Source organism: Gekko japonicus, unplaced genomic scaffold, assembly GCF_001447785.1.
Source record: "Gekko japonicus isolate JY-2015 unplaced genomic scaffold, Gekko_japonicus_V1.1 scaffold4085, whole genome shotgun sequence".
NCBI classification, from domain to species: domain Eukaryota; kingdom Metazoa; phylum Chordata; class Lepidosauria; order Squamata; family Gekkonidae; genus Gekko; species Gekko japonicus.
Genome location: NW_015161533.1, coordinates 41,167 through 52,217, shown reverse-complemented (window position 1 = coordinate 52,217; position 11,051 = coordinate 41,167). Strand labels below are relative to the sequence as shown.

The 11,051-nt window shown below is 41.3% G+C and overlaps 1 protein-coding gene across 1 annotated transcript; it reads left to right on the top strand.

Moving 5' to 3' along the window:
• The first annotated feature begins 418 nt into the window (after window positions 1-418).
• On the top strand, window positions 419-1,339 carry LOC107125813 (taste receptor type 2 member 1-like). The gene has a single exon (XM_015429275.1). It carries the CDS (start codon window positions 419-421, stop codon window positions 1,337-1,339), a length of 921 nt encoding a protein of 306 aa, XP_015284761.1.
• The last annotated feature ends 9,712 nt before the right edge of the window (window positions 1,340-11,051 follow it).

The window sequence follows — 11,051 nt, the reverse complement described above, 5'->3', positions numbered from 1 at the left end:
TTTTCTGCTATGCACTCTGCGTTGGGCTACTCTTGAAGACACCTGAGAAACTGCAGCTAGTGCAGAATACAGTAAAATCAACAATTAGTAAAAACAGGTGCATTTGGAAAAATACTAATTTTGTCAATTAGTCACAAAAGAATAGTACATATCCATTTGTAAAGACAGATGCAAAGATGGTATTTAGCATCTCAGCAGAATGTGCAAATATGAAATATTAGAACAGGGTACAGATTCCTATAACCCAGTTCTTTCTGGTAAGATTTGCATCTCAACTGAGTCAACCCTACAAAATAGCTCCTGCCTGTTTTTCAGTTCCTAAATTGAAGTTCATATTGCTGGGTTAATATTACTGAAAGGACAGCATTGAAGAAAGTGTGAACATTACAACAGAAGAAACACTTTTCTGCTTAGAACAATGTATAACTTTTTAAGGAGAATCACTTTTACACTTTTGGTTATTGAAACCCTCGTCGGAATGGCAGCAAATGGATTTATTGTCCTCATCAATTGCATTGACTGGTTCAGAACCAGGAAACTATCCCCGAATGACCTGATCCTGTCCTGTCTTGGCTTGTCCAGACTTGCATGGCTGGTAGTCATGACTCTGGATAGAACTAAGGTATTCTTTTCTCTGGGTAATCATATTTGGGATACACATGTAATGCCTCCCATCGTGTGGATATTTACCAACTCCGCCAACATCTGGTTTGCCACCTGGCTCAGTGTTTTCTACTTGGCAAAGATTGCCATCTTCTCTCACCCCATTTTCCTCCAAGTGAAGCAAAGAATCTCTGCACTGGTGCCATGGCTGCTTCTCGGCTCAGTCATCTTCTCTGCTATGACGGCTGTTATTCTAATGACAAGCCTGAACAATGGCTTTGCCATGTGCAATCCCTCCAATGATTCAGAAATTAAAGAGCCTGACTCCTGGAAGTACTTGGATATTCTAGGTATGGCCCCAAATCTCATTCCCTTTCTGATATTTCTTTCATCGACCATCTTATTAATAAGCTCTCTGTGGAAGCACATGAGAAGAGTCCAAAGCAATGGGACTGGCACCGGCGATCTCAACACACAAGCGCACTTGAGTGCCATCAAAGCTCTGGCTTCCTTCGCTGTTCTGTACCTGTCTAGTTTTCTAGCAATCACTTCACAGGCAGTACTGATCTTAAATAACATGGATCACAGTTTGCCAGTGAGGCTGCTTGATCTTGTGGTTGCTGCTTATCCCTCTGCTCATACTATCATCCTGATACTAATTAATCCCAAACTGAAGCAGGCATGGGTCAGGATGCTACATCCCTTAAAATGCTGTTTGAGAGAAGTGCCAACTTAAAATCTACTAAGAAACCATGGGGAGAGGACATTTTCTTCTGCCAGAAGGACACTGAAATGCTCTTGAGGCACAATCCTACAGGAAGGACACTCTGTGCTTCCCCTTTAATGCAAATGTATGTATTTTACTAATAGTGAATTATCTCTCCAACTAGCAACTTCGGTAGAAGATATTTATCTACACTGATGATATGTTGGTGGAATCATTTCTTTCTCTGCTTCAGAACTGGCCATGTTAGATGTTAGAACACGCCTTTTAGAACTGTTAGAACTGGCCGTTTGATTTGGATACAGTGGCAGAGAATAATATATAAGTAATCTATGGAGATGCAGTTGTATTCCAGTCTCTGATATACTGAGGTCATTATCCTCTAAAAGTTTTACTGCAAAAGGTTCATGAAAACGTATACACAGAAGTCTTTATTACTTACAATTTGTCTTATAATACATGAAACAAGTATCTTCTTGGGCTCTCATCAATATATCATATTGTCAATTATATTATACCTATATGTGCAATTGATATTGTAGTTTTGTTGTAATTGATGGTAATTGAACTGTATGGTTAAAACACTGTGTTCAAAGTGTTAAAACACTCTTGCGGGGGGGGGGTTGGTTTGGTTAGGAGTAATGAGTTGACACCATTAGAGACAATAATTATGTTAAATTTTAACAAGTTGTTTACTAATACATCCTTAGAATATGGACAACCTTAAACCTTTCTGTATAGGGTAAGGTAAACACACTCAAAAAGAACATTACACCTCAGATTATATGTTTTACATGCCGTTCCGTTTTATATACTTGGTAGATCTAATCATAAAATTGAGACTTTGGTTTTCCTGATCTTAATTTATATCACTGGGCATATGTGGTTGTTGTTCTTTTAGACAGAATTTATTGATTTCACAGAAAGATTCAACAAAGAAACAAAATGAAAAGACACAAGAAACAGAATAGAATACTCTAACAGCAAAATTAGTTACTTTGTACTTATAGACTCTTAGTCATTCTGAGCCATGCTTGTAAGGTTTTTGTTACATTTCATGATTTATGTTCTCCAAGATAATTTTGCATCCAGTTTAAAAATCTTGCCCATTTTCTTTCAAAGTCACTTTCTTGTTTTTCATGTAGTTGTAAAGTTAATTTGTCCATTTCTGCTGCCTCTAATGGTTGGAAAATAAGTTCTTTCTTTGACGTGTTTCTTCTTTTTCCAATATTTTGCAAATAAAATTCAAGCTGTTGTTACAATTTATAAAATCATATATACATCCTTTATATTGTAATTTTGTGGAACCATATTTAATAAAAACAATTCTGGTATGAAAGGTACATTCATGTTAAGTATTTTTGTACTATCTCATGTATCCATATCCAATATTTTTTAACAACATCACAGGTCCACCACATATGATAAAAAGAACCAGTTTTTCGATTGCATTTCCAACAAACATTTGACATATTTGGATACCATTACGCTAAATTTTCAGGAGTCATATGCCATCTATAAAACGTTTTGTATATATTTTCTTTATAGGAAACTGCTTCAGTAAGCTTTATGTTAACTTTCTTTTTTTTAAATAAATTTTTATGCTTTATGTTAACTTTCCATACCTTTTCCCATTGTTCTAGTTGTATGTTATGACCTATATTTTGTGCTCATTTAACCATTGCTTCTTTTACCACCTCATCTTGCATTTTCACATCTAATAGCATTTTATTAAAAAGTTTAATATGTTTACCATCCACACACCCCAAAATTTTATCTATTTCTACAGGTACATCATAGAATCCCATCATTTTGTCTTTCACATATCTAGACTCTATTTGAGCTCTTTCCCACCAATTCAAATTAATGCCTTTTTCTTGTTGAATTAATTTATTTGTGTTATCTAACAAGTCTTGATATCTTTATGTCTATTCTTTTATAAATGTATTTGGGTTTGTAAAAGCTTCTAATGGAGAAACCCATTTTGGAACCTTGTTGTAGTGTAGTTTGAAGACTTGTTGTCATTCCTTTATTAGTGCTGCTCTCAATATGTGCTGGTTAAAGTATTTATGGTTTACACTTTTCTGATACCAAACAAAGGCATGCCAACCCAACATTAGGCCGTGGCCTTCCAGTTTTAAGAGTCTTCTAATGTAATCCAGTCTTTCACCCATGTAAGTGCTGTTGCTTGATAATATAACTTCCAATCTGGTAACACAAACCCTCCTCTTTCTTTAGAGTCTTGTAGTAGTTTTAACTTAATTCTTGGCTTCTTCCCTTCCCAGAAGAAATTCCTTGTCAACTTGACTAGTTCTTTAAAATACTTTTCCTCTTTTATAATTGGAATTGTCTGGAAAAGGAAGATCAATCTAGGTAAAATATTCATCTTGACTGTTGCTATTCTTCCCATGAATGATAATTGCAAGTGTTTCCAACTTTCTAGATCCTTTTTTACTTATTATCCCCTGCCCTATTCCTGATCCAACTGCACCAGTTTAATAAAATCAACTTTTTTGTTTTAACTTTACTTTGTGTCAAGTGCCATTTCCAAAGGGTTTTATACGAGGGCTCCTGCTGAGTTACAAGAAATCTCTGGCCTGGGTACAAGCCAAAAAACTTCTCCATCACAGGGTGGAACACACTGAAAGTTATAATTCTATAACTGAAATGCTACCAAGAGGCTGCTCAACAAGAGAGGGGAACACTGTTTGGGTGGTAAAATCTGACTGACAAAGAAGAAGAAGCAGGGGTCCGTCATAACAGACATTCACCCAGACCACCCATTGGCCCATCCCCCCTTTGCACAGAAGCCAGGAGGTCAGCCTTGCAGGAAGAGAAGGAGAAGAAGGTGATTTGTTGCACCTGTAGTTGGCATCCTGTGTTTCTCTAGGCTTTTGGTGGATGGCTGCATCAGTCCAGATGGCACTGAAGTTTTTTGTTTGCATGGGCATCTATGGGCTATGCATTTTTTGCTGGTGTAACCATCTACCACCAATGAGGAGCATTCATAGTCTGCAATGGCTTAGGGAGCAAACTATGTCCTGCCATGCCTCCTGGCCCACCCACTTCCATGCTGGCACAGGGATCTATGACACTGGCCCACTGATGGGCCACCTTCACAGGGCTGAGATTACAGCCAAGAGTGGTGGGATGATGCTGGGGCACTTTCAGCTAGGCCTCTATCTAGCCCTTCTTGCCATAGGAGTGCGATGACTTTGGAATGTTAACTTTTGATTCTGCTGTGTCTTCACTGTTTCTCTTATCTATGATTGACCTTCAGTGCCTGCTGTAGTATTTCTCTTGAGAATGAATGTCTGTTCCTTCAGTGGGCTTTTACCTAGCCCCTCATTGGTCCAGGTCCATCAGGGGGTCTCCCTGAATTCTGTATAACTGTTTGCTTCACATGCTTTTGGCCTGTTCTGACACAGGAGGGTTAAGATATCTGCATATTATCATATGTATCAATAAACTTTACTTCTTTGAATGAAAGCTGTTGGGAACTGATTGCTGCAGGAGTCTGACAGGCCCTGCCCTATTGTGACTCCAACTTATACTGGGGGATCTCTGAGATATGCCAGGATAATGACTGGTTGGTGCCCTGAGCACTTTCACCCCCTGCTTAGGACTGCACAATAGATCAGTCAAAAGAGAGGCTTTTCCTTAAATAAATCGTAATTGATGGAAGTTGGCCAACAGGGCTTTTAAATCAACACATCCCACAAGAATAGTACATTCTCATTTGCAAAAACATATGCAAAGGTCATATTTATTATCTATGTAAAATGTGCAAACATGATATCCTAGAACAGGACATATATTTAGAAACATGATCCTTCCTAGGAAGATTTGCAAATTAACAGGGGCAGGGCATGAAAACAGTTCCTGCCTCCCTGATGTTCTTGTGTTCATAAGAAGAGGGCCCCAATGTTGTGCAGTGTGCTATTGATGTAAGCATCGCAGCCGAAGAAACTCTACTCTTTTCTCCGGTGCTCAGAAAGATGGCTACCTTGTTGTCAATAACTGGCTTTGCACTTCTCATCATGGAAACCCTTGTTGGAATCATAGCAAATGGATTTATTGTCCTCATCAGCTGCATTGAGTGGATCAGAAGCAGGAAATTATCCCAGACTGACTTGATCCTGATCTGTCTCGCCTCATCCAGACTCCTGTGGCAGGCACTAGTAATGCTGCGTGTAACTATGCTTTTCTTTCCCCCCCTCATCTACAGATTGAAACTGGTACATTTAACAGTTACGATCATGTGGTTCTTTACAGACACCATCAATCTTTGCTTTGCTGCCTGTCTCGGTGTTTGGTATTTCACAAAGATCGCCATCTTCTCTCATCCTCTTTTCCTCCACGTGAAGCAAAGAATCTCTGGGCTGCTCCCATGGCTGCTGCTTGGCTCAGTGGTTTACTCTGTTTTTATGACTGTGACTGTTTTCACAGTATTGAACAGTGACACAACCATTTGTGATCCCTACAAATCATTTTTAAACAATACCTATGATTCAGAAATTCAAACGCCTCATTCTTGTATCGATCTACTCTTTTTTCGTATGGTTCCAACAGTCATCCCTTCTGTGATATTTTTGTCCTCCGCAATCTTGTTAATAATATCTCTGTGGAAGCACACAAGACATTTGCAACAAAACGGAATTGGAGTCAGGGATCTCAGCACCAACGTTCATTTAAGTGCCATCAAAGCTCTGGCTTCCTTTGCTATTTTGTACCTCTCCAGTTTGGTAGCCACCAATTTAGTGCTGGTTCGGAGAAGCAATGATGGTTCTTGGAGATCTGTACTTTATAATGTCAGTGCTGCGTATCCCTCTGGGCATGCTGTTGTCCTGATATTAATTAATCCCAAACTGAAACAGGCATGGGTCAGGATGATACATCACTTAAAATGTTGTGTGAGTGAAGCACCATCTTAAAAACTACCAAAAGAATTAAGGGAGAGGACTTTCTTTCGTGGAAGAAGGAACCTGAAAAACCCTTGGGGAACAATCCATCCAGATGTTAAATGTTTTTGTTACCACAAACCCCTCCAGGGATTGCCAATATGATTGACCTACGAAAACCTGCTGTTAAAGCTGCTGTTAAAAATCCCGCGGGAGAGAGCTTCTCACTCACAGCTCACACCATGGCTCCACCTTCTAGATATCCTTAAATATTTATATTTCCTTAAATATCTAGAGATGTTGAACACATAGTTGGCATCCTGTGTTCCTTCGGACCTTTTGGGTGTGGCTGACAGCACTGAAGTTTTTGATTGGCACAGGTGACTGTGGACTTCGCATTGCTTTTTTCCTGGTGTAACTTCCCACCACTGAGGAGGAGCATTCACAGTCTGATTTAGGGAGCCAATTGTCTCCTCCCATGCCTCCTGGGCCATCCACTTCCATGCTGGCACGGGGATCGATGCCACTGGCCCACTGATGGGCCCCCTTCACAGGGCTGCGACAGCAGCCAAGAGTGGCAGGATGATGCCCCATTGCAACCAGTGTTCCCTCTAAGCTGAGTTAGTGTGAGCTGACTCACAGTTTTTTAGCATTCAGCTCACACATTTATGTCTCAGCTCAGGAAGAATGGCTCCAGAGGAAACTGATTTATGCAGTAGCCAAATCGCTCATCAAAACTGTAATGCCAGTAGCTCACAAAGTTGAATTTGTGTTCACAAGACTCCACAGCTTAGAGGGAGCATTGATTGTAACTCCGACTTATGCAGGGGGATCTCTGAGATATGCCAACATAATGACTGGTTGGTACCCTGAGCACTTTCATCCCCTGCTTAGGATGGTACTGTAGATCAACCAATAGAAAGGTTTTCCCTTAGATATCATGATAAATAATAATTGATGCAAGTTGGCCAACAGGACTCCTAAATCAACAGATCCCACAAGAATGGTACATCATCATTTGCGCAAACAAATGCAAGTCATATTTAGCATCTATGTCAAACCTGCAGATATGACATCCTAGAACAGGACATAAATTTAGTAACATGGTCTTTTCCAAGAAGATTTGCATATTAACAGGGCCAGACCATGGAAATAGCTCCTGCCTCCCAGATGTTCTTGTCTTCATAAATGGAGGACGCCAATATTGTGCTGTGTGCTGTTGATGGAAAGTGTGAGTATCACAGCAGAAGAAACTCTTTTCTTTTGTGCTCAGAAGGATGGCCACCTTGTTGTCAATAACTGGCTCTGCACTTCTCATCATGGAAACCCTCATCGAAATGGTAGCAAAGGGATTTATTGTCCTCATCAGCTGCATTGACTGGACCAGAAGCAGGCAACTATCCCCGACTGGCTTGATCCTGATCTGTCTTTGCTTGGCCAGTCTCATGTGTCAGGCAATAGCAATACTGCATGTAACTATGTTTTCCTTTTTTCTCCAAACCTATGTATTGAAACAGGTACATTCCATAATTACAGTCATATGGTTCTTTACAGACACTGTCAATCTATGCTTTGCTGCCTGTCTTGGTTTCGGTATTTAACAAATTGCCATCTTCTCTCACCCTGTTTTCATCCAAGTGAAGCAAAGATTCTCTGGGCTGTTACCATGGCTGCTTCTCAGCTCAGTGGTATTCTCTGCTTTTATGACTGTTGCTGTCTTCACAGGATCCTGTAGTGACTTGGCCATTTGTGATCCCTACAAATTACTTTTAGACAATAGCCTTGATTCAAAATTCAAAAGCCTCGCTCTTTTAGGGACCTATTCATTTTACGTATTGCTTCAAATATTGTCCTCCACAGTTTTGTTAGTAATATCTCTTTGGAAGCACACAAGACATCTGCAACACAATGGAACCAGAGTCAATGATCTCAACACTTCATTTAAGTGTGAGTGAAATTTGTGTGAGTGAAGCACCATCTTAAAACCTACCAAAAGAACTAAGGGAGAAGACCTTCTCTTGTCAAAGAAGGAACCTGAAGAACCCTTGGGGAACAATCCATCCAGAAGTTCTCCTAGAGTTTAAGGTAAATTAAGTTGTTTTGGTGAAGATAGCTTCCTAGTGGATTGAGGTCTTGGATCTTGCATGTTCAAATGACTACTCTTATTTACTATTATTTTGCAGTTGAACATCAATGATGGCTGTGTAGTTACGTTTGAGCATCCATCTCACTTTCAGGTATTCTTCTTCCTCTCCATTTCAAACATTGCTGTGACTTGCCTAGTTTAAACACGTTGAATGAGTTGTTAAGGTTAGAACAAAAAGACTCTATAAGCTGTGATGGTTTCTACATTCTAAACAAAATCAATAAGAACTATAGTCCCAAGTGTTAGGAATGTCATGTTCACTGGCAAAACAGTATTGGAAGAAAGGAAATAATCATAGCAGAATGGGTTTTGGTTACAACAAGCAACATGCACCTCATTCTGTTTATTATATATACACACAAACACAAGTGATATTATACATCCAAAAGATATATAGAATTAGGAAGCAATCTTCAAAGTAAATCTCATTGTATACAATGGACCTTACTCCCAGTAAAATGTTCTTAGGGCCTCAGCCTTTGTCTCTTACACAGTAGAAGCTCCAAGTGGAGCTTATGGCCCCTTTCACATCGATCTTCTTCTGTCTTTGCTCCCAAACTGGAGTGCTGTTTTCTCAAGTATCCACATGACACTGTTCTCCAACCATCCATGTTCCAGATTTCCTCCAGCTTCAGCTTTCTGTTAGCTGTGCATCTACAATCTTTTCAAGAAGAACACAGTCCTAGGGCTTTACATGCCATCGTGATGGAATCATGCAGATTTTTTAAAACCCCACCCATATTGATGCCATTTCCCTCCTGTCAGCTACTTGCAGATGGTATTTTCTGTTCCCCACAACCACAGGAGGCTTTTCAGGGAAATTTTAAAAAGATAATTGCTTTGCCGCTATAATGCTGTAGCTCTAAAGCAATTACTGGTGATCGAAATCCAAGCATGGGAAGCCTACAGGGAAAACCCAGAATAATCTCAAATGTTAGCCTTCTCTTTGATCATGATATTGTCGCTTAGATATGGCTAATAATACATGACAAAAATCAACCTAAATTCATACTAAAGATGTGCTCATGGAATGTTGCAGGCAAAGTTCCCTCTAAGCTGTGCTAGGGGGTGCTGGAACACAAAATTTTAGCAAGCAGCGCAGGGGTTTGGGGGAGTGATCATCTTCCCTTATTGCTGGAATTTAGAAGGTCAAAGAAGATGGGGACAGCAAAGGATGAGATGGTTAGACAGTGTCATAGATGCAACGAACATGAAGTTGAGCAAACTTCCGAGGACGGCGGAAGACTGGAAGGCCTGGCGTGATCTAGTCCATGGGGTCACGAAGAGTCGAACTCACTTGTGCGACTGAACAACAACAACAACAACAGATCAGTGTGCTCTCCCTTACTCATGCCATGATACTTTGATAGTGGGAGATGTTAAAGTGAAACCTTGGACATTAGACTTAGAAAGGGAAGTGAGACTTACCATGGTTAGTAGTAAGGCTTAGTAGCTGTGTTTGTGTGTCTGCAAACTCAGTAGCATGAAATGCAGTTCAGTACCTTCTATGTGAAAACCTCTCTCTCACACACAACAGGCGATTCAAACAGCTTTAACTTTGAGCCTATGAGCAAATGTGTGTGCACAGTTCGTGTAGTGTATTAGCATATCTCTCCCTTATTATAAAAGAGTTTTGGGTGCCAGAATTCTAAAATTGGCCCCTTTAGTGTTAGGCCGAAAAAACTGCCACTCGGAAGACACTGGCTGGGTTCATTGGCTGCTTTGTGCAGTCCCGGCCAGCGTTCCAAGGTCATTTACATATGGAAGCTGATTGGACTACACTCCATTCCACACCTCAAACTCACCCCCCCCCCAAGGCAGTTGGAATTTTCAGTTGGGAGAGGAGAATGATGTCAGCTGCTCCCTAGGCAGAGGCTGTGTGGGGGGGGGGGTTTGTAAAGACAGACAGGCAGATAAACGTTGGCTGATGGTTGCCAACTCCAGGTTCGAACTCCAGGACATAGGGTTGCCAACTCCAGGTTGGAAACTTCCAGGATATTTTAGGGATGAAGCCTGCTGAGGGTGGGATCTGAGGAGGAGGAGGAAGAGGGGGACCTCAGACAGATACAATGCCATGCTGCCCACACTCCAGACAAGCTGTTGCCAGTCTCCAGGTGACAACTGGAGAGATCTTAAAGCTTTGGTGCTATTTCAAAGTTCCCCAGGAGCCCAAAACAGAGTAGTGTTTTGGAAAATCTTGAGGAATTGTTTGGTGCATTTACGATGGGGCTCCTGGGGAACTATTGTTGCCAATCTTGGCCCAGCAGCCATCAAACCATTCTCTTCAACCCCCTGCTGTGCAGCTGACTTTCCCCTAGGGTTGCCAATCTCCAGGTGGGACCTGGAGATCTCCCACTGCTACAATTGATCTCCAGATGACAGAGATCAGTTCCCCTAGAGAAAATGACTGCTTTAGGAGGGTAGACCCTATGACATTATACCTGCTGAGTCCTTCCGCCCCCCCCCCCGCCCAATGCTGCCCTCTACAGAATCCACCCCCCAAACCTCCAGGTATTTCCCTCCTTAGAGCTGGCAACCCTACAATCCCCTCAGTGCCTGTTGGGAGTGGGTGGTGGGGGAGGGGAAGGGAGCGGGCGACCGGAGGCTTCTGCCTCCTGTCTCCGGTCCTGGAGTGGGTGGGGTGGAAACGGACCCGGCAGCCGGAGGCTTGCACCTC

Excerpts from the sequence above, each read along its gene's own strand:
- LOC107125813 (XM_015429275.1), top strand. The coding sequence starts at position 419 with ATGTATAACTTTTTAAGGAGAATCACTTTTACACTTTTGGTTATTGAA.